Source organism: Miscanthus floridulus, chromosome 13, assembly GCF_019320115.1.
Source record: "Miscanthus floridulus cultivar M001 chromosome 13, ASM1932011v1, whole genome shotgun sequence".
Classification (NCBI taxonomy): domain Eukaryota; kingdom Viridiplantae; phylum Streptophyta; class Magnoliopsida; order Poales; family Poaceae; genus Miscanthus; species Miscanthus floridulus.
Window position 1 is genome coordinate 90,519,794 of NC_089592.1, and position 24,248 is coordinate 90,544,041.

At 46.2% G+C, this 24,248-nt stretch overlaps 3 protein-coding genes across 4 annotated transcripts; 1 reads left to right on the forward strand and 2 right to left on the reverse strand.

Annotated features, from left to right (window-relative positions):
• Positions 1-10,665: 10,665 nt before the first annotated feature.
• On the reverse strand, positions 10,666-13,959 carry LOC136502298 (uncharacterized). The gene is made up of 4 exons (XM_066497747.1): positions 13,750-13,959; positions 13,216-13,628; positions 12,102-12,212; positions 10,666-11,214 (listed from the first exon to the last, which is right to left on the reverse strand). The coding sequence occupies exons 1-4, from the start codon at positions 13,919-13,921 to the stop codon at positions 11,026-11,028; spliced, it is 885 nt and encodes a 294-aa protein (XP_066353844.1). The 5' UTR covers positions 13,922-13,959; the 3' UTR covers positions 10,666-11,025.
• Positions 13,960-15,867: 1,908 nt separating this feature from the next.
• LOC136502297 (uncharacterized) lies at positions 15,868-17,486 on the reverse strand. Its single transcript, XM_066497746.1, has one exon. It carries the CDS (start codon positions 17,057-17,059, stop codon positions 16,085-16,087), a length of 975 nt encoding a protein of 324 aa, XP_066353843.1. The 5' UTR covers positions 17,060-17,486; the 3' UTR covers positions 15,868-16,084.
• A 2,634-nt stretch (positions 17,487-20,120) lies between these two features.
• Positions 20,121-23,329, forward strand: LOC136502295 (phospho-2-dehydro-3-deoxyheptonate aldolase 1, chloroplastic-like). 2 transcript variants are annotated; one of them, XM_066497744.1, is made up of 5 exons: positions 20,127-20,749; positions 21,117-21,394; positions 21,681-21,957; positions 22,072-22,317; positions 22,906-23,329. In XM_066497744.1, exons 1-5 carry the CDS (start codon positions 20,303-20,305, stop codon positions 23,182-23,184), a joined length of 1,527 nt encoding a protein of 508 aa, XP_066353841.1. In that variant the 5' UTR covers positions 20,127-20,302; the 3' UTR covers positions 23,185-23,329. The 2 variants fall into 2 exon arrangements, with proteins under 2 accessions (XP_066353842.1, XP_066353841.1); XM_066497745.1 differs by lacking the exon at positions 22,906-23,329 and having other exon boundaries at positions 20,121-20,749; positions 22,137-22,309.
• Positions 23,330-24,248: the final 919 nt, after the last annotated feature.

Sequence of the window (24,248 nt, forward strand, 5' to 3'; positions counted from 1 at the left end):
CCGGGGACACCTCGGTGCTCGGACATCGCCAGCTTTGTCGGGGACTCCTCGGTGCTCGGACATCGCCAGGTACACCGAGGACTCCTCGGTGCTCGGACATCGCCAGCTACGCCGGGGACTCCTCGGTGCTCGGATGTCGCTAGCTACACTCCTCAGTGCTTGGACGTCGCTAGCTACGTCGGGGACTCCTCGGTGCTCGGACATCACCAGCTACGCCAGGGACTCCTCGGCGTTCGGACATCGCCAGCTACGCTGGGGACTCCTTGGTGCTTAGACGTCGCCAGCTACGCCGAGGACTCCCTTGATGGTCGAATCTTGCTACGCCTCATCGGTGTGCTATCAAGCTGCTCCATGCCGTTTGGATCAGGGTGCTGATCTTGGGCACCACATCTGGGGTCTTAATACACGCATGCCAGATAATGTCAGCAAGCTTTCAGACTTCTTTTTCTTTGACCCTGCTACAAGATTCATTCCTCATCTTCCAGCAGGCTCGGGGACTAAGTGGGCACACTTCACCTTGTGGTGAATGTGCACTTTTCTCACTTTGGGGCTACGCCTGGAGACTGGCTCTCTGCTCGACTGGTCTTTTACTATTCTTCTACTTTGGACCCAGACACCACATGACTACGTCATCTATTGTCAGGCTTGGGGACTAAGTGGGCACACTTCACCTCACGGTGAATGTGTTTGCTTTATTCTGTAAGACTTCGTGCCTCTTGAAGTTGAAGAAGACTATCTCCTTTTCTAGTGGTCAGACTCTGAGTGGGCACACTTGGTCCACTCTGAAGAAATTTTTGATTCTGAAACTTGAGCTCCTTATACCCTTATGGCAAGCCATACTTGGGTTATACTGCTCGGCTACGGTTCATGTTGCTCAGCTATGGTTCATGCTACTCAGGAACTACTCAGCAACTCATCACGGTGGTCGGACCATGAGTTAGACTGCTCGGCTTTGTTTGCACCTACTCGGACAAGCTCAAGTCGGTGTTGCACAACGGGTACAAGGCGCTCAGGGACTAGCTGTGGGGGTACGACCATGGATACCCATGGTAGACCACATGGGCTACGCCCCCAGGGGCGGCCTAGCCCATAGGATAAAGCCTTGCGGGGCATGACTCTGCTCGATACCTTCCGCAAGACACCGGGAAGATATCCTGAAGATATCACGAGATCTGTTAGGATACGTATGATCCTAAGATTCCTATAATCTGTTATTACTTTCTAGTTATCTCTCAGATCTAACTGACTTATAATCCTGCCCCCTGAACTATATAAGGCAGGCAGAGACTCCGTCCAAACACATGCAATATCATACGATACTAATATAAACCAACATACTATAGGAGTAGGGTATTACGTCATACTGACGGCCTAAACCTGTCTAACTCGTGTGTCTCTGTTGCCTTCTTGTTCTTGATCACACGCTTCTCTAGCGATCAATCTATGAAAGTGCATCTAGCCCTTTAGTGGGTTTTAGATGATTGAATGACTACGTGATTAAAGGTCTAACCTATTTGCTAAGTGTGGACAAGTAATAGGTTATCTCACAGGTACTTAATAAAAGCCAAAATGATATATTGTTGTATAAACAATCTAGTTCAAGCACAAGACAACAATACAAATAAAATTCATGCAAAGGCTCATTTATTGTGGGATTTTCATATACTATGTGAAAGCAAGCTCGTAAGAATTAATTAATGAGACATAAGGGATTGCGTATGGAATGGTCTCATATTTGAAGCTTGCTTAATTGAAATGAAAAAGATAACAATACATGAATGGATGATTCAACACAAGATGTGACTTGACGGCTTGAGATGGTGAAGATAGCAAGGAAAGACGTTGAGGTACTAAGCAAGGGTGAAGGGCAAGTGATGGCTTGGCGGCCGAAGAACCTAGCTAGGGTGAAGAAGGAAGTACTTGCATTTAGTTGAGGTACTAATCAAGCTATGATGGTCATGTTAATGTGGAGGATCAAATCACTATTTTTTTAACCTAAATCACTATTTGTGTGTTTGATGGAAGTGACTTGATACATTTGGGATTATTCAAAATTGATGAATGAACTCAAGTCACGTGCTCAAGATGGCCATGCCCAAGTGAAAAGATCAATATCAACATGTTGGCACCCTCACTTGATGAAGATTGGAATACACGGCTTCGGTTGAATGAGATCAACTCAAAAGGTTTAAATTCGTTATACCCTTTAAATTTGAGTTAATAGGAATGCCGTACTATTAAGAGGGATGCATCATGTTGATAGATAATGGTTCATAAGTGCTCAAGCCAACCTATGTGAGTTTTGAGTATTTGAGAGACAAAAGAGCTAATCTGTTTTTGCTGGTCTGGCAATACCGAACGTGTCCGATATTGATACCGGACGTGTCTGGTATGTGCCCAGCCATGATAAAATTCTTCTTGTTCTCGAGTTGTTCATTAGGAGTTCCGATGTGGGTCAAAAGTTCCGACGGTCGGGAGTTCTAGCATAGGTCGGGAGTTCTAACGTTTCACGCTTAACTAACTCAGAGGTTCACTGTCTTGGTCATACTGGATGTGTCCGGTGTTCGGTATGTACGACCAGAGGCCAACGGCTAGTTTTCAAATGGCTTGAGGGTCGAGAGTTCCGACGTGAGTCAGGAGTTCCGACGGTTGGAAGTTTTGGCATGCGTCGGGAGTTCCGACACCTCACAAACTTCAACTCAGTTACTTAGTTTTCAAATATGCTGAGGGTCGGGAGTTCCAACAGTCGGGAGTTTCGACATTCATCGGGAGTTCCGACGCCTCACATTGTCACTATAACTTAGTTACCGTTGGGGCAGTGTAAGTCATACAGGACCATACCAGACAACAGTTGTAAAATGGCTAGTTTTTCAAGGGGGCTACAAATACCCCCAAGCCTCCACCTTTGGAGGCTGTTGATTCTGCTGATCCTCTAGCACGTTTTTGAGCTTTGCTAACTCTCCCAACCCTCTCTTAGTGAGTGTTTGATCAAATTTGCCAAATCAAATTGTGGGTTGAGTGAAATTCAAAAAGAGAGCAATCCAACCACTTGAGCACTTGTGCATATTGTCTATTTCAAGATTCACATTTGTTACTCTTAGACTCTTCGGTCCTAGATGGCTAGGCGTCGCTGGAGAGCACCCGAGAGATTGTGGTTGCCTCAGAAAGTTTGTAACAGTCTATTCCGCCACCTCAGAATCAACTAGTGGAAGGAGGAAAAGGAGTTGGAAAAGACTTCGGCTAGAGTAACCTTTGTGGTACCCTCTAGGGCTGACCTTCGCTGGGTCACCCGCAGCCCCCTCAATGGAGAGTAGGACTCGAACGAGTCTAAACTTCGGTAAAACAAATATCGTGTCTCAATTCGCATTTTTTTATATTTGTGTTGCTCCATCTCTTGTGCAGGTTCTCTGTGTATATTGTCATCTCTAGTAGGTACCTACAGTTTGGCTTGAAGATAGAAACCGAAAGGAGCAAGTTTGGAGCTGCTCTGTAGAAATCATGTATACCGGACACGTCCGGTATTTCCTATCTATGCTGAAAAATATTTATTCTCTGTTTTAACATTGTGTTGCAGGATTATAGCTTCTAGATATATTCTTTATACCTTGTTTACTCTGTGGCTAACTTATGAGGGGTGGTATTACTCTTAATTTGGAGTTTCCATTTTGGAAAAACCCTTTTCTAATTGTTTCCGCATTTAAAGGTGTTAATTTTCAGAAACGGTTATTCACCCCCCTTCTAGGCGGCATCCTAGGTCCTTTTAATTGGTATCAGAGTGAGGTTCTCATCTAAAGCTTCATCACCGTGAGAAAAGGATGTCGATGTCTATCGAGTTGGAGCCGGTGCTTCTCTAAAATGATGGTTCAAACTTTCTACCTTGGTCAATTCATGTACTCGATGCTTTTAGGAATATTAGTCCTCTTGTTGAGCATATTGTGGATGCAAGCATACCTTTTTCTATAGTTGATTGGAGCAACTACAAAAATTTGTCAAAAGAGGAAGAGATATGCGTGCAACTCAATGCTCAAGCTATTAATGTCATGTTGAGTACATTGAGTGCAGAGATTCAAGATGAGGCAATCTTCAATGGATAACCACCTCTGGAGAGTGCTCATCTCATTTAGACTAGACTTTTTAATTTATATGGAAAATCCAAATATGATGATGCATTTAAGATCGAGTCAATGGAAAGTACGTCCATTGTGTCTTCATGCAACGAAGAAGACTCACAAGACCTCAAGAGCGTCGAGCCGGAGCAAGAAGTGCAAGCAGCTCATGACCTGCTATCTGCCAGCACATATTGGACGTGTCTGGTATGACCGAGGTAGCAGAGCAGCACGCAGCTATTTGCAATGATGCTCAAGCCCGGTGGCGACCAAGTGATGAGTCAACCTCAATATCTCATGATACTCATCACTTGTGTCTCATGGCCAAGAAAAGCAAGAAGAAGAGTAACAAGAAAGATCAAGAAAAAGAGAAAGCACAAGTAGATGATCAAGATGAGAGTGATGTTGAAGTTGAAGGCAACTACAACCTTGATCATCTCAACCGTAAGGACAAGTTCATCATCATAAAGATAGTTGAAAAGAATGATGAGCTTGAAGAAGAAATTGGGAAGCAAGAGCAATCATTTTAAAAGCAAGAATTGTTTCTCATCTCCAAGATGGAAGAACTAAAGGCTCTAAGTGAAAGGTATAAAAAATTATCAATTGAGCATGCTTTAGTTACTAACTCCTCTTCTAGAGTTTCACAACTAGAGAAGAAAAACTTGGAGCTCAAGGCAAGGCTAGATGAACTATCAAGCAAGTATAATGTGCTACAAGCAAACTATGTTCATCTAAAGTGCTCTCATGAGGAAGTAGTAGAATCAAACATCATGCTTGAGGTAGCTCATGAGGTTGTGATCACATCGGTAAAATTTTCTCAACCTCTTACACATTCACTCACTAGTACACCATCTCAGTTAAATATTTCTTGTACTAATGGGTGTGCTCCTCAAGCAAGCCAATCTTCGATTGAGCTAAATCTTATAGAAAACATAGAGCTCAAAGAAGGGGTGAATAGATTAAAGAAAGAAGTGATTCGGTTGAAGAGTAAGGAGAAAGCACAACCTTCTCAAGATAACCGTGATAACATGGTGAAGAAGCTTGAGAAGGGTTCAAACCTTGCTTCCTCCAAAGTCCAATAAAAGAATCACATTTCAAGCAAGGCCAACATAGCCAAGAGCAAGAAACATGAAAAAGGATGTGTTATGATTGTGGATTGTATGGACATGAGTGGGCTATGTGTCCACACAAGAGTTGGGCTAACAAGTGTGAAGCGGCCGAACAAAAGGCCTCAAACAAGTTGGCCAATCAAAAGAAAAGTGATGGACAAAGCACTTATCTCATGAGCAAGAAATTGGGGCATCCTACCAAGAAATACCCAATATACAAAGAGGCAAGAAAGGAAGCCCAAGTTACAACAAGAAGATGCTATGGATGCAATGAGATGGGCCACAAGATTGATAGATATTCATATAAGCAAAGCAAGCATAGAGCAAACAAAGGTCGCATATGCTATGCTTGTACAAGAAAGGGGCATTTAAGATATGAATGCCCAAATGGTAACACACCTAAGCTGAACACATTTATTTATAATGATATGCTTAGAAAGACCACAAATGGAGTTAGCACTAGCAAGGTGATGTGTTCACCACAAACTAGTGCTAAAGCCATTTGGGTGCCTAAGCACTTGTTGACTAACTCAAAAGGACCCAACAAGAGTTGGGTACTAAAGTGTGCTTAGGTTAATGATGTAGGTACTTGGTGATGAGATGAAGGCTTCGGGGTAATTGAGCAAGTTAATTGAAAATATTCACTCAATCTATTAATCAATTCTAATCATAATCTCCCATATGGCTGACCCGAAGATAATTTAATGAATATATCATTTACTTCATCTTCACCATTGGTAACAAGTACTTAAACCATCATAGGATAGACATTTTTTAAACTACCTTTTCTAATTGTTTCCGCATTTAAATGTGTTAATTTTCAGAAACGCCTATTTACCCCCCTTTAGGTGGCATCCTAGGCCCTTTCAATCTACCTCTGTGGGATACCTCTCGGAGGACTGCCGATGATATTATATCGATAGTTGGCGCGCCAGGTAGGGGTGGGCGCTTGATCCATGGTGGGCTAGATGGGATCTCAAGATCGACGCTGCTCATGGCAACCTGACTTCCTATGGCAGCGTCCTTCAGCAGCCCTATGGGCTTGACATGCGGCGCATGCGTCACCTCCCGACGACATCGGTGTATCAAGCTTCAGCTACAACACGCCACAGGAACGGGACTCCTACTCCAGCAAACCTATCGACGAGCGCGACTACTACAGACTACATGGACTCAGACGATGCATGTACCATGCAAGCTACTTGGCTTCGTATGTGTTTTCATCAACGACAACAACCTAGAAGATGACCAAGAAATACTCGCTCTGACCACCTGCCACGTCGCAATGATGATCGCTGCGAAGAACGGCGCCGTGACAAGCGCGACCGCCTCCATGACGATAGCTCGAGCGCCTGGCAATTTCGTCAATGCTGATCAGATAACACCATATGCCACCGACCAGACATTCTGTCTAAAACTAAGTCACAACTTTAATATTCTTCTAAATATTCTCCAGTCTCCATATATCGTCGCAATGTTTCTCCGAGCTATTTTCTCTATGTTTGCTCTCCAAACGATTTTCTGAACCTCTGAACAGTCATGTTGACGCTCAGATGTCCCTAGAGACGGCCCTATCTCTGGCTCCTCCCTACACGTGCTATGGGCTCCACGCTCTGCGTTATGGGTGGTCGGCTGTGATTCTTTGGTGACGCCTGTTCCTCCTACACGTGCACAGGCTCCGCGCTCGATGTTATGGACTATGGGCTAGCTAGAGCTAGAGACTCAGCTACACACTAACTGGTCAAATGATTTATATTAAATATAATTACATCTTCACACCAACTGATCGTCGAGCTACATATGCTATTTCATCGCCATTGCTGATTTTTCTCTGGAGTTCATATATTTTTACATCATGTACTACCCGTTCTACATGTTTGTATTGCAGGATTATCATCCAGGTGATCGAACCACCTGGTGCTCGAACTTCTCCATCGATCAACTGGTCAGACCGCTTGATTCATGGACTCCATCGCCGACCAGTTGATCAGACTATTCGCTAGTCGTTTCTACTCAATGCTCACTTCGTCGCCACTAGTTGACTAGACTCTTCGTCGCTTGTGCTTTATCATCAGCTACGCCGGTTACTCCTCGGTGCTTAGATTCTTCGTGCTCGATGACTAAGTGGGCATACTTCACCGCATGGATGTCGCCAGCCACGTCAGTGCTCGGACATCGCTAGCTACGCCGGGGACTCCTCGGTGCTCAGACCTCGCCAGCTTCGCCGAGGACTCCTCGGTGCTCGAACGTCGCCAGCTACACTCCTCGGTGCTCGAACATCGCCAGCTATGCCGAGGACTCCTCGACGCTCGGACATCGCCAGCTATACTCCTCAGTGCTTGGATGTCGCCAGCTATGCCGAAGACTCCTCGGTGCTCGGACATCGCCAGCTATACCGGGGACTCCTCGGTGTTCGGACATCGCCAGCTATGCTGGGGACTCCTCGGTGCTCGGATGTCGCTAGCTACGTCGGGGACTCTCTTGATTGTCGGATCTTGCTACGCCTCATCGGTGTGCTATCAAGCTGCTACATGCCGTTCGGATCAGGGTGCTGATCTTGGGCAGCACGTCTGGGGTCTTGATACGCGTATGTCAGATGACGTCGGCAAGCTTTTAGACTTATTTTTCTTTGACCCTGCTACAAGATTCATTCGTCATCTTTCAGTAGGCTCGGGGGACTAAGTGGGCACACATCACCTTACGGTGAATGTGTGCTTTTCTCACTTCGGGGCTACGCCCGGAGACTGACTCTCTACTCGGCTGGTCTTTTACTATTTTTTTACTTTAGACCCTGACACCATATGACTACGTCATCTACTGTTAGGCTCGGGGACTAAGTGGGCACACTTCACATTGCGGTGGATGTGTTTGCTTTATTTTAGAAGACTTCGCGCCTCTTAAAGTTGAAGAAGACTATCTCCTTTTCTAGTGGCCAGACTCTAAGTGGGCACATTTGGTCCACTGCGAAGAAATTTTTGATTCTAAAACTTGAGCTCCTTACACCCTTATGGCAAGCCGTACTTGGGTTATACTGCTCGGCTACGGTTCACGCTGCTCGGCTACGGTTTATGTTGCTCGGCAACTGCTCACAACTGCTCGGCAACTCATCACGGTGGTCGAGCCATGAGTTAGACTGCTCGGTTTTGTTCGCACCTGCTAGGACAAGCTCAAGACGACGTTGCACAACGGGTACAAGGCGCTCAGGGACTAGCTATGGGGGGTACGACCCCGGATACCCATGACAGACCACATGGGTTGCGCCCCCAGGGACGGTCTAGCCCACAGGACGAAGCCTTGCGCGGCACGACTCTGCTCGGCGCCTCCCGCAAGACACCGGGAAGATATCCTGAAGATATCATGAGATCTGTTAGATACGTATGATCCCAAGATTCCTGTAATCTGTTATTACTTTCGGGTTATCTCTCAGATCTAACCGACTTGTAACCCTGTCTTCCGGACTATATAAGGCGGGCAGGGACCCTTCCAAACACACGCAATATTATACAATAGCTAATACAAACCAACAGACCACAGGAGTAGCGTATTACGTCATACTGACGGTCTGAACCTGTTTAACTCGTGTGTCTCTGTTGTCTTCTTGTTCTTGATTACATACTTCTCTGCCGATCAATCTACCTCCGTGGGATACCCCTCAAAGGACTGCCGACGATATTCTGTCGATGGCTGAGCTACAAGTTTGTTCGGCGTATTTTTTCAGCTAGAACAGTATTTTTCTCTCACCACGTTCTAGCATAAACAGTATTTTAACAATGAAAAAATTCGTAGCAGCGGAACACTGCCCGGGGCATCATTAACAAATGGCAGCGGTTTGTGTGCACTCGAGTACCTCTTGGCACGAGAGTCATGAGGGAGTACCGTACGCACAGACACATCTCAGCATGTGTTAAATGCCAGTTAATGCAACAGTGGACGAACACCAGTGACGTCGCCACTCGCAGCCAGTGGCAAATACTACTACGTACTCCTCCTGGTCATGATGAACCACCCCCGGCCGGTAGTCCAGAGAAGAAGCGGAGGCACGGAAACGCTGCACGCACGCATCATTGCCATCGTCCATCCAGTGAACACGAACGGCCGGGGTGCCTGCTCATGCTCTGCGTCCCCTCCGGCCCAAGCGCATGAGCATGGGCATGGGGAGGGCGCCGGTTCCGGTACTATGTCAGCACCATCCGCCCAGGCCCATCTACTACTGATCCAGAAGAAGCTGCCCGTCGGCCCAAGCGCCAGGCGAAGCCCAACAAGCTATACTCTGGTGCCGAGTGGGAGCATATAGTAGATAAATGTAGTAGGAACCGACGGGCAATGTAACGAATAACAGAACTCCTAAACTGAATCAATCCTTCGTCGCTGCTCTGTTCTTCCCCAACCCCCCACGACAGCCCCTTTCCCCTTCGATTCTGCTAACATACTACTAGCAGCATATAATCCGAGATCCAGGCTCCTGTTCGCTTGAACTTATCAGCAGTATTTTTCTTTCACAACAAAAACAGCTTCAGCCGGCTTATCAACCGGTCTTAATACCAGCCAAACATGAAGAGGACGGTGAGCTGGTGAAACACCTCAAATCTGAAAGGCTTGGACAAATGTTTTTAACGAAATAAACCAGAGCTAAGCTCTGGCTACTTCTAGCTTCTCCATGTAAGTAATAAAACCTTTTATTTTCTCTCTTTTTATCGAAATAAACCAGAGCTAAGTGAAGCAATTATTTTCGCTTCATCAGCTCCCAAACAGACCTAGAGAGGCATCCAAATCCCATGATGAAACTGACTCAAAGCCTGTGGCTGGCCACCTTTAAACAGCCTGTTCAATTGACTGGTCCGTATCGTTGCTGGTTCGTGAAGAAGTACCGCTGGCTGGTTTGTGTGAGAGAAAATTACTGTTCCGGTTGGCAATGGCATTCAGCCTGTTCGCTTGCTTGTATACGATCGTGGATTATAAGCTGGAACAGTATTTTTCTCTTATACCAAACCAGACAGCAGTAAATAATTCATGATTGTTTACGGCCCGTCGAACAGGCTGATTGTCATCGCCCGCCTGAGTTTAGTAATCACTCTTTGCCGATTTTCCTTCTTGTTGACCAGCACTATTCAGGCTTTGTACGAGCACGAGCTCGGTAGAGCCTAGATATGTCATGTGAAATTGTAGAGTGGGTGAGGGTCCACGCACTTTGGCGATACCACGGTCGTGGGTCGTCTTTGTTACACCGTTAGTCAAATGGCAATAACCCCAATCATTTGCTCCAGTGCAGGACGAGGCCTAACTGTTTCCTCACCCACCGAAATGAAATCATCATCAGAACATGCAACTGCAATACTACTAGTATCAAACAAGACCTTGCAATGAACGTCGAAGAGGTACACTGGTACAGGCGTACTAGCCTAGAGAAGCAAAGGGACAGCAATATAAATCATTGCACATCATTACACATGTACACGGGAACACTGAACGAAATTAGTCCTCCATCGGCGGTGTCCGTATCAATCAACATTTGTATGTCATCAATGAATGACTCGGATGTAGTATGTGGTCAGTACAAAGCCGTGGAGAAGCTATCGGTGACCAAACAGAAATGACGTGACCAAATGCCAGAGTCTTGTGAATATACACCAGCTTGCCCTGTACAATCCTCCTGGACTGTATTTGCCCAGAATGTGGTTAGTACAAAGCCCTGAACAACCAGCTGTGACGCTTTAAGTCTTTAACCATTCATTCATGCTCCTCAATCTCGGATGGAAAACAAACCGCTGGTCCATCCTGGACGCGTCTTCTTTCCATTTCACAAGATAAAATCAGGACTTGTTATTTCCTCCTGTAACCGCTTCAGATTCTGTTTCTACTTGTTTGTTCTCCAGCTCTGGAGCTGGACTTGCGCTGGAAGATCTAGCACTGTCCCTGCCAAACAAGTCTTGTTCGCCATCCAGTATCCTGCTTGCTTCCCCAATCGCAAGGATTAGGTCAATTTGCTTTTGCTGTTGTTCCTGCAGGATAGATTATTTATCAGACAGCAAGCATTACCTTACAGTATTAGTAAGGAAAAAGAACTGAATTATCTCCAAGTCTTCTGCATACAACGGAAATCACTGATTGCATATGATCACTGTTCAGGGTGAATAGTTTGAGCAGGAAAGGTAAGATATACCATGCCTTGGAAGGGGGGAAAATATATATCCCAATGATGCAATTAGATTTGGCATAGGGTTTGATTTCCTGCCACAGTTGTGGTTGTGGCTTGCCACACTTTTTCAGCTACGCCCCGTCGTAGAGTCATCTCTTTGCCAAACATTGTTGCCTAAGGTGTGGTCAGCAAATTGTTAAGCCACACCTAGGCAAATTTTTCTAAGTGTGACAATGTGTGGATATTATCCAAACACACCAAAACCATCTTGTTTGTTATTTGTTGCCAACCTTAAAGGAACTAATTTCTGTGCCCAATTGGTGTGCATGCACCTATTGTGTGGCAAACTCTGGCCAACATCCAATTGATTTCTAAAATGCTGGTAGTATCTTGCTGCAGTATTATCATGAACTGGGTTCTATAATATACATGTGAGCATAGGTAATAGGAGGGGAAGAAAAATCGTTAAAACCTGCTCTAATATCTATCTCAACATATCGAATACATGTGTTTATGCTAACCATATGAATGTACTGAAGTACAATGATAAAAATGAAAGTATGATAGCATAAGAATTCCTCAAATATTTGTCCGCAACATGGAACATACTGCCAGTCAGCCATAACCGGCTAATGAACTATACAAAGCAGAACCACAATAATATATCTCAGCAAAGTTTTCTAATAATAAAGATTACTCAAGAAATTGAGGTTTTGAGAAATGTCAAAGCAAACAGCCAAGATACATCACCTGCATTGCATAAAGAACTTTTTGAATTGCACCGATTTCTTTTTCAAGGAGGTCTTCTTGTGCAGAAAGAATACGAGTGGCTTCAGAATTCTTCTGCGCTAAAGCCGCTGTCTGCGGAAGAAAGCGATAATAGGTGAAGCTAAATGGAGGCAATTATAGCAGTGCAAGCATGCTATGGTTTATTCAGGAACAATCACAAATCATCCCAGAAAGATTTGTGTGTCACTAAGAAGTATGACTGAAACAAATTATTGGTGTTATCTCAAAGGGATGCTTCTTTTTTCCAAAGCAATTTGTGCAAACTGAGAACAGCTGATGATATTGAAAAAGCAAACATAGTTGTCATGTGTATGTAGACCTGCCTTCTCCAAAGAGAAGATGCATAGCTACTCACCAATACAAATACACAGAAGAAACAGCCATGCTTTCATGTTACCTCCAGAACAGTTAGTCCTGACACTTTTTCTGCACAGCTTCTCCAAAAAGATAACTGTGGGGAACAAGAAAGAGAAGAAACCAAGCATCTCTATGAACCATTTCAGGTGCTTATTTTCTTACAGGATTATACACATCTAATATTTCTCAGAACTAAGCTAAAAATGGTGCAAGCCTACTACCTTAGCACATGATCATACAGACATACAACATAGACCCAGGCAGGTTGTTGAGTGAGGCTGTACACCAGCATTGTGAATCAAAAGAAACAGTAGCACTATGTTTGGCAAACAATAACTGAAGCAAGGTTGCAGCCGATATCCTGTTGCACAATAGCCTGGAGCAGTTCCCTTACAGAAATAGTAGCCAACAACCCAAATGTCCACGTCTACATACAGTTTACTGATAAATTCATGAAGAGCACTACCTTGAGGACTAAACTCAAGCACAACTACAATTTCCATCCAACATTTCATTAGGTAGTTCCTATCAATGCTACTAGGTGAGTATCAACTCAACAAACATGAACACTCTATTTTTCGTCACCTCACTTCTTGGCATCTAATTTCAAGCAATAAATCAATCAAATATTATGTGCTCTCTCATAAAAAACCTAGCAGCACACAAGAGTCTAATGAGTTGGCAAATAACTACTGTGACAAAATAAGCACTACTATACCTCAGTGATAGGGTCCCTCAACGTCCTCCGCAACACCCTAAACCTGAGGCCGAGCTTCTCGACGGTCCTCGAGAGCACAGCAACGGCCGCCACCATACCCCTGACAGTCTCCTCCGCTTTCTCCACCCTCCCCGTCAATCCACCCCCCACCCCCGCAGCACCGGCCGCCGGGCGGAGCCGCCCCGACTGCCTCCGCCGTATCAGGCTGCCGATGGCCACCGCGCCCACCAAGAGCACGTACTGCAGGACCAGCAGCGGCGGGGGCACGGCGCTGGCGCCAGCCGGCAGGAAGACGAGGCGCGCAGCGCAGACCACCGAGCAGATGGCCGGCGGCGCGAGGCAGAGCAGCTCCGCAGCCGAGAGAAGCGCGTCGAGGCCGAAGACGCCGCGGCGGCCGCCGAGCCTCGGCTCGCCTGTGAAATGCCCAAGGGATTAGCACGAATCGAGGTGCGGTGCGCCGGGGGGTGAGTGTGACCGTGGTGCAAGTGAGCCGAGAGTGAGTGTGTGAGGGCCGTGGGCGTGGGGGGTGGTTACCGGACGCGTGGGCCCGAATCGGCGGAGGCCATCGGGGTCGGGGACATGGCGAGGAGAGGAGCGGCGAGGGGTAAGGAGAGCACAGGAACGGGAGGCGGAAGCGGAGGCGCGCGGCCGGGGAGGAGGAGCTGGCGCGGAGCGGCGCGAGGGGACTGGGATGCGGCAGCAGCATTGGGGTTGGGGGGTGATGGTGTCGTGGCCGGGGGCGGCCGGGCGGGCGAGGCCACCGGTTGGAAACCAAGGACCAAGGACCTGGTCCTGGACAGGAGAGTAGAGGCCGGACTGGGCCGGCTCCATTGGGCTTTTCTGTGGGTCCAGACTTACGCAAACCAAAGTTAGCCCAGCATCACATGGTAGTATCTTGGTTCTTCAGCAATGCAACGTCGCAACGCTTTATTTATATATATATATATATATATATATATATATATATATATATATATATATATATATATATATATATATAAACTTATTTTGTAGCCACTTTGAGTTACGATAATTACTATGTTAATTTACGAGATTATAGTAACTCCATACTAAGTGGTTTACTATAACGTTATGGTAAATATCTCCATGTGTTATAGTAACCCAACTATGGTAAGTATGTATTGACATTATCGTAAATTAGTATATAAAATTATCGTAAATGGAGGTGGCTACGGAATAACTTATTTTGTAGCTGGCTACTGAATATACTATATACTATTTTATAGCCACCTCCATTTACGATAATTATATATATATATATATATATATATATATATATATATATATATAGGGAGAGGCTATTCAGTAGCCGGCTACAAAATAAGTTATTCTGTAGCCACCTCCATTTACTATAATTTTATATACTAATTTACCATAATATAAATACATATTTACGATAGTTGGGTTACTATAACACATGGGGATATTTACCATAACGTTATATTAAACCACTTAGTAAGGAGTTACTATAATCTCGTAAAATAACATAGTAATTATCGTAACTCAAAGTGGCTACAGAATAAGTTATTCTGTAGCCAGCTACAGGATAGTAGTCATATATATATATATATATATATATATATATATATATATATTCAAATCCATGGATGACTACGAGAACAAAGGATGCTCCACGACCAGAAAGGGCAATCGGCAATTCAACGGAGGCTTTACAGGAACGGTTAAGCAACTCAGTATTACTCGCACACGTATATCAAGATTCAAAATTTAAAAACTTTAATCAATGATTAGACTAATAATTTTTAATCATTATAATACAAACTTTATATTGTTAGATTTGTAAGGAATTATGCTATCCAATGATTATAAGATTATAGACATAAATAATATAATATAAAGCAAATGAATAGTCAAAGTGTAATCTAGGAGACCGTGTCATTCTAACTTGCGCTAGATAAAATGGAGCGAAGGGAGTAATCAGCAACGATAGTTCAAGCTAGAAGAACTGAAGCTGACACCCTTACCAGCTGAACAATACTGGTTCGTAATTTTTTAGACAGTCAGTCAGCTAGAATCACCTCGGCAGGAGCACAACTCTGCAGAAACACTGGACGTCGACAACGAAGAAGGTTGAAGGTAAACTGAACCGGTGCAATGTCTAAGCAATTGATTGACGTCCGGCATACTCCTATATACCAGAGAGAGCAACTTGTGCAATTACCGTCAATGCTCTTCCATGTTATGCACGTCACAGATTCTGCTGCTACTGACCATGTAATGTACAGTAGTTATGTAGGCTTCCTTATGAATCGTATTATGGTGACAATTTCTCCCCACCTCAACAAGGGTTTTGTTTTCAGAGGAAATCAAAGAAAAAGCTTCTTAAATTCTTCTATAAGCACAACTATCGTGACAGGCGGGTCCAACATCAGGACAATTTCGTCAGATACTTGCCTCATCGCCACTATCCGGAAAGAGCTATATGCGCGCAGTTCCAGTTCCACGAGATGCCAAACACCTGTGCAATTTTTGTCACATCTCATACACAAGAAGATAATTAGCAGCACTGTTCGTCTACACTACTTCAGCACAGCCGTACTTTTCGCTGAACGAACAGTGTTTTCTCTGGCAACAAATAAGCATAAGCATGCCATTCACCATAACACAAGATTAACATAAATAAAAGTCATAAATAAACATCCCTAGTTAAAAAGAAGATGCTACTGCAAGCACTACACCATATACGAACTGACTAACACTACTACTAGGAGTACATCCTTCCGTGCTAACAGAAGAGGAAGAAGGAACATTGGGATGGGATGCCTTCCCTGCTCGCATTAGCATTATTAGCATCAGCATCACTAACCGACGGTGTCAATCGCTATTGCTACGAGTCTCCATGGTCCCTCCGGGCCTTCTTCGGCGGCAAGGCGCAGGCGGCGGCGACGGTGTCGAGTAGCTGGCGCTGCGCGTCCTGCAGCATCCTGGCGTGGCGGGCGTCCGCCTCCTGCCACCCGCGCTCGATCTCCCACTGCACCTCCATGCGCCGCCGCTCCAGCCGCATGACGCCCTCGCCGAAATCCCTCAGCACAGCCGAGAGCTGCGCGCCGGCTCCCCCAGCCCCCCGCCCAGAGGAGCCACCGCGGCGGGCCAGCTCCACGGCCTCGTCGTCGTCGTCCTTGGCCTTGACCGCCGCCGCGGCGGCGGCCTTGGCCTGGAACGCCTCGTAGGCCACCCTCTTGCGCGGGGGCGCGGTGGACGGCGTGATGGAAGAAGGCGGCGGCTGGTGGAGCTGCAGCTGCGGGTGGCGCGGGGCGAGGCCGGTGCCGAATTCCCGGATGATGCCGTTGATGCTCCGTGTGTTGTTGCGGGGGACGAGCTCTTCCTCTTCCTCTCCTTCCTCCTCCTGCACGTTTTCCTCCTCTTCGTCCTCCTCTTCTTCTTCTTCTTCCTCTTCCTCTTCGTCGCCGTCGGCGGCAGGCGGGGAGCCAGCCGCGGCCGGGTAGGCGGCGAGGGGCCCCCGTTCGAGGCGATCCATGCGGCGGAAGTAAGGCCAGAGCGAGGTGACGGGGCGGGCGCCCTCGGTGCGGTAGCGCTTGCGGAGCTTCTCGAGCTTGTGGCGGCACTGGGTGCCCGTCTTGCGCTGGGCGACGACCCCCGGTGTGGCGGCGCAGCGGGCGACGACCTCGGCCGCCACCTCCTCCCACTGGTGCGCCTTGAGCTGGCCCCGGCGCAGCGCCGTCCAGCGCTCCTCGTACGCGTCGATGAGGTGCATCGTCTCGACGTCCGACCACGGCTGCGCCGGCGCGCTCTTCCTCGCTAGCGCCGACGGCGGACGCCGCGGCGGGTCGTCGGCCATCATCTGGTCACGGGAGGCTCAGATCTAGATCTGGGGGGCGGGCGGGCGGCGACTAGGGTGGGGGTGAGGACGAGTAGTTGGGGGGCGGGCGCCGCGTAATAGATGATGAGCTGGGGGCGGCGGCGGCGGTGGAGGAGGATAAGGCGGGGGCTGGGTATGGGTGGTGGGCGGTTGGGTTTTTTCTGGGTGGGGGCTGGCTGTGCCATCGTCCGGGCGGGCCGCGGCGGGTGGTGGTGGTGGCGGTGTGGTTCACGTGGACGCGAGCGGCGCGCGGGCGCGGTGGATGCCACTGCCGCGCGCTAGCCCTAAGGGAGGCGGCCGCGGCCGCGGCCGCGTGGTCCCTCCTCTCCCCTCACGCCGCTGTGCTGTGCATCGCCAGCGGCCGCGGCCTCTCCTGCTGCCTGTGTCGCTTTGCATGACCGAGCGGTGGAGCCGGGCGGGGGCAGGGCCCGGTCGTCAGTCCCGGGAGCCCCGAGCGGGGGCCGGGGAGAAGCGGAGCGGAGGCTCGCTTCGCTCGCACGCAAACGAGTCGCGGAAAGGGCTTGCTCGGGCTGCGGCGGCCGGGGCCACGGGCCCGTTGGTTTGGCACGTTGGCTGGCCCTCTGCCGGAGCGGTCACCGCCTCCGCGCCACCCACGCCTCACCTCACCGCGGTTCAGCTGGCGCCCGCGAATTATTTGCTAAAAAAAAAAAAACTGGCGCACGCGAATTTGCCGTGACATTATAAGTGGTTTATAAGTTATGGTATAGTATTTTTCTCTTCTAATAAATCAACCATATAAATCAGCATAAACGGCTTTACGAGCAGGCGAACAAAACCGTAGATGGCCGGTGTTGGGTGATGATGGCACCGGCCCAACTTTGGAAGGACAAGTTGGAAAAAAAAAACCTTTGGAAGGACGGGAGGCCTGCTACTTCAACCGTCCTAACACGAAGACTTCATCAACTATTCACAACATATTTGGAACACGGAATTTTTTCTTTTTCATGTGTTTTTCTATAAAAGTGAACTGATGCCTGTGAAATCTCTGCACAATTCCTACGTTCCAAACATGCCATGTCCGATGATTACACTACATCAAAGGCTCCACACTCAAGTAATAACAACCGTGGAGTACGTTTCAGTTGTTCTTATCAGTTTTACCATCGTTGTTGCCCAGACATGACATACGTAGTCAAATGCCTTTCTAGATACCAGCACAATCCACTAACGGCTAATAGCTTATACCTAATATTAGCTTAGCTATTAGTATCATTTGGATCAAGAGCTAAAAAGTATACATGTATTAATAGTGTCATCTATAATGCCATCCATAATCCTCTCGAGAGAACAAACTTTGCTCTCTATCTCGTGCGTCGTCCGCGATGCAGTGAAGGGCAACCTATGCCCTAGGACCGCCTCTTGTCATTCAGGCTACGAGTCTGCCACCTACCAAAATCGAAGAGGTGAGGGTAGAGGACCCTCTACCCGCTCTTTCCCAAATCCCATTGCGTGATCCTATTTTCATATTGAGGCTTAGTGGCAATCCAGTGACGAGTGGAATCTTCGCAACAGAATCCTGACATTGACCGTACCCCATGCGCCCAACTCGACAACTCTCTAGGATATGCAAACCCTAGCCCATAGGTGTCAATAGATGATTAGACATCTAGATGTAGATAGATTTAGTTGTGACTTAGTTAGTTGGAGTAATGATTGTCAATAGATGATTAGACATCTAGATGTAGATAGATTTAGTTGTGACTTAGTTAGTTGGAGTAACGATTGGCTGATTGTTGATGCATTGCTTACTTTATGTGTAGAATTGTACTGTGGTTATGCAAGATTGAACTTAGTTGTTGATTTCAAGGCTTAATTATGTTGCTAATATTTTTATACTAAATTGTAGATCAAATTTTATAGTTGTCTACTGAATTCCTAAATGGGTTTTAATGAGTTGCACTTGGAAGTTTTGGTTCCATATACCAACATAGAAAAATCCTTGAGTCCGCCATCGGTACAAATATCGATGTCTAACTTTGATGATTGAGTGGAAGCAAACAATAGAAACACTTTTCTTGTCCATGGTTGAAGTTGGCTGACCCGTGGTGTGGATAGGTGAGTGAGGTAGAATTTAAAGCAAATTGTCTATGTTGGTTGATAGTAGTGAGAAAGGTTCTATGTGAATAAAACATCCACTGCATAAAAAGAAAAAGAGAGGGACCGGGTGCCCCTTGTGTGATAGTTTAAGCGAATATCTAATCAAGACTGAAAAGGCAATCCACAAAACCCATGGGCTTCATGGCATTTCTCTTCATTGCTATCGTTGGAGAAAAGAAGATGATTAAAGTTGTATGCAGAATTTCTTAAAGGGATACATTGTTTGTATGTTATTTGACAAAAAGGTATATATTCATGGCATAAAGATTCAACAGGTGTGTTTTCGTAACTTGTTTACATCTTATTATAACAATTGAAATAAGGTCATGGTTACAAACATTGCGCAATTAATCCACATCATATGATCATAAGTTCTCAATTCCATTCCACGGTTGCATCAACTACGCAAACAACAAAAAAAGGTGATTCATGGTGCTAAAAGACCAGGAACAATGATAAAAAGCAAGAATCATGCAATAGATGTTACTACACGGTTTTGTGTACACAGTATATTTAGAACAAAACAAGTATATAACACATTTTTTTTGTGATGCCTCGATTCATGGAGAGCTTCATAGCTACGAGGTGCACATTGCACTTACTTGGCACAAGATCCTATAATTTTTTTTTCCACATATGGGGATGGTGTTTTATGACCCATAGCCATGTCTTGGATGTTGTCACCAAAATCTCAAGCAACTATACGATCAAAATTACCCCTTATTATATGATTAAAATGTGTATATTGTGACTATAAATCATCAACGTACTTTCCTACCACCACTAGTCTGCTACAGTACTACTGCTCCGGCCAGTTGGAGCAGATGACTAGATGAGGAGTCAGATACACAATCTTCTCTTGATTGGACCACATGACACGACACCAGGCTTTAGCCGAAAAAGGGCACCCCGACCCGGTCTCGCATTTGTGCTCTCTCCTTGAACTGGCCAACCCCCACGGTCCACGGATCACGCAGCACGACCACCTCCAGCCAGACTCCAGCAGCGAGAGCCAGAAGCTTCCACCGGCACCCATTCGGCCATTCCGCCGTGTACCCCCATCTATCCGATCCGTTGCCGAAAAACCCTACCGCCGCATCCCCAAAAATGGCACTCGCGCCATCAACCCCCGCGCTGCCGCCCAACCCGGCCCTCCCGTCGCCGTGGCGGGGGCAGGGGCGGGGCCGGGGCGGCCGCGGGGCGCTCCTCCGCGCCCGCGCCGTCCGCGCGGCGCCGCGGCCACCGAGCCAGTGGTCCGTCGGGAGCTGGCGGGGCCGCCCGGCGCTGCAGCAGCCCGAGTACCCGGACAAGGCGGACCTGGACGAGGTGCTGCGGACGGTGGAGGCGTTCCCGCCCATCGTCTTCGCCGGCGAGGCGCGCACCCTCGAGGAGCGCCTCGCGGAGGCCGCCGTCGGCCGGGCCTTCCTCCTCCAGGGCGGCGACTGCGCCGAGAGCTTCAAGGAGTTCAACGCTAACAACATCAGGGATACCTTCCGCGTCCTCCTGCAAATGTCCGTCGTGCTCATGTTCGGAGGCCAGATGCCTGTCGTCAAGGTAGTATTATAAATAAAATCGCCTCAAAGCTTTAGTGTTGTGATCGATCGATCGATCAAATTATTTGGACATCATGCCCTCTTTTTCAGCTTAAATAAATCCTTTTTTTTTTCCTCTCCGCAAATTTGTTTCCCCAGTAATTGCATGTTTGCCATTAAAAAAGGAGGTATGATGGATGGAAGGACAACAAATGTACATGTTACATCTGTTATTAATCTTAATAGAACACAATATGTTTCAAATGTATGGTATGCATTTCTTTGGCACAAGGAATTAAGATATATAATCAAACAGCGCTGGTTGTATTTCTAAACCATGGTCAGGATAACTTTGTATATACTATAATTATATGCATATGGATGTTTAGGTGGGAAGAATGGCAGGTCAGTTTGCAAAGCCAAGATCAGATGGTTTTGAGGAGCGGGATGGAGTGAAGTTGCCAAGCTATAGAGGGGACAATATCAATGGGGATGCATTCGATGAGAAGTCAAGATTGCCAGATCCACACCGCATGATAAGTGCCTACTCACAGTCTGCAGCAACGCTGAATCTGCTGCGGGCGTTCGCAACTGGAGGTTATGCTGCAATGCAGAGGGTAACGCAATGGAACCTTGATTTCACAGAGCATAGTGAACAAGGGGATAGGTGGGTTATCTTGAATCAATGATGATTAACCTGCATGCCATGCCGATTGATTCATGCACTTATTTCTTTAATAATATTGAAATTCATGCTAAGATGTGTGCATTTTAAGTTCACTTGATGGTCTTAGTGATTAGCTATTTGTTTACCCCAAAAATGGAAATGTTCTTTTTTCTTCTGAATCTAGAGGGATCCTGATTCACACGAAGTGACTGCAACACACTTAATAACACTCAAGAGCTATTCAGTTGTGCCAATTCATGGTTTACATGAGGGAAATGGTGAATAGGTACATGGAATTGGCTCACCGAGTTGACGAAGCTTTGGGGTTCATGTCAGCTGCTGGACTCACTTTAGATCACCCTATAATGACAACAACAGAATTCTGGACGTCACATGAGTGCCTTCTTCTGCCTTATGAGCAAGCACTCACACGTGAAGACTCCACCAGTGGCCTCTATTATGACTGCTCTGCCCACTTCCTATGGGTCGGAGAGCGCACTCGCCAGCTTGATGGTGCTCATGTGGAGTTCCTTCGAGGCATTGCCAACCCTCTTGGTATCAAGGTAAATATTATACTCAACATCTAGCAACTCCTGTTTGACCTCTGCATTTGAAAATTGAAAAGCTCAAGGTTTAGGCATTCTCTGGGAAATTTCTCCTCATCCATTGCAATACAGGTTAGTGACAAGATGGACCCAGCAGAACTTGTGCGGTTGATTGATATATTGAATCCCGAAAACAGGGCTGGGAGAATAACCATCATCACAAGAATGGGACCTGAAAACATGAGGGTGAAACTTCCACACCTGATACGCGCCGTCCGTGGGGCTGGCCAGATAGTAACATGGGTTACTGACCCAATGCATGGGAACACCATGAAGGCCCCTTGTGGACTCAAAACCCGCTCATTCGACAGAATTTTGGTAATTCTCTTTGCTTGCTATCTTATCTCCATGTTGGACTATTTGCTTGTATTTTTGTCAAGGGTCTGTATTATTTTTGAGTGAATAGTGACTAGTCGTTATCTCTTTGTGGGGCCAGTTTGTCTATGCAGTGTGCAAGTGTGAGTTTACAAGGGACATGGTATATAGCTTTACTATACTGATCGTTTCAGTCATACTGATTGTTTTGGTCTCTAGAGTAAATAGTACAATATATCCATGAGACCATCCAATTGAATTGAAAATTGCTTGAAAAGGTTGAAAGCGATTGATGAAGAAATTTTGCCCCAATCTATTGCGCTCTCATGGATCTTTTGTATATTCCTCGAATATTCCAGCCCCATTATAAATTCTGGTCGGATGTAGTGGTTTGGTCCTTCCAACTATCTATTTTACCATCCTTGTCAGTCAGCTGCCAAAGATTAGGATAAAAGGTTGTTGGTTGTTGTCTTGTTGCTATCGCTTAGTGCTTGGTACGTGATAGGAGTGCTGAATAATTTCTATGCATCCAATCTCATACTGGAGAATAAGTAAATGAACTATTTCTGATGGCTATGTTGTTGAAACCAGGCTGAGGTGCGTGCGTTCTTTGATGTCCACGAACAAGAAGGGAGCCACCCTGGAGGAGTGCATCTAGAGATGACTGGACAAAATGTTACAGAGTGCATTGGAGGGTCACGTACCGTGACATTTGATGATCTGGGCTCACGCTACCACACGCACTGTGACCCAAGGCTCAACGCCTCACAGTCTCTGGAGATGGCATTCATCATTGCGGAGCGCCTTAGGAAAAGGAGGATTGCCTCGTCGCCTTTGTACATGAACCAGCTGGGTTCGATTCGTCTGTGAACTGTGATAAGTTCACTGACAAGGACTAGTCCTTCGGTTTTGTTTTAGCTGCTGTGTCAAATTTTGCTGTCATATATACTGGTAAACAAGACAACCTTTTGATTTCCGGTGTCATATATAAATAATAAAATGCAAGTTACCTTCTGCTCTCCTACTCGTAAAGTAGCTGTTCTAAATTTCCCTCTTGAGAATTGCACTATACACTGAATCTATCTGGTAGGTTTATGCAGTTACTGAAGTTGATAATCGGTTGAAACATGAATGAACAGGCGATAGAAGACTGGTAGTATGACCATTCAGAGCAGGAATCTTGTACTTCTGCATTTGTCTTTCAAATATTACCTCCGGTTTCTCTTCCAGGTTGTGGGTGATCAAAGAAGCCGTGTGTGTGTATAAATATATGCGTGCCATGTAATACTGATACAGTGTATATTCTGATTCATGAATGGACATTCAAATTTATACAAATCTGACTACTATAGCTATGTTTGTTTTATAGATAATACAGTAGCATATTCTCGTTGTAAGGTTCGTTTTGAACTAGTCAAATTTTGATCGGGTCATCTTTTGTTCTCGTGTGTCTCGAGGGTTTCATGCATTTGCACCCTAGAAGATTTACAGTTTTTTTTTGAGGAATCAAAGCACGCTAAGTATAACGGCAGTGACAGCGGATGGACACCCGTGCCTGCACTCTACGTACCGCCCGACCTCACGTGGCGTTCACACCCCTCCCAATGCCACGTGGCGTCTACGCCCTCGCCTGACCCACGCGGTGTCTGCACCCCGCTTGACCCCTCACGTCCTAACCGATCTATTTTTGAAATACCTAGACATAACATTTGTAATATATGTTTGAAGACATATAAAATATTTGAAACATTGTTGGAAACATTTGCAAAAAATATTTGAAAATGCCCAAAAAATCATTGCAAACATACATAACATCTAGATAAAACACTTGTAACATATGTGTAAAACATATTTAACATCTAGATAAACACACTTGAAACGTACGTCTAGAAAAAAAAACAGATAAAATATTAGGAACAGACATTTGCAACATA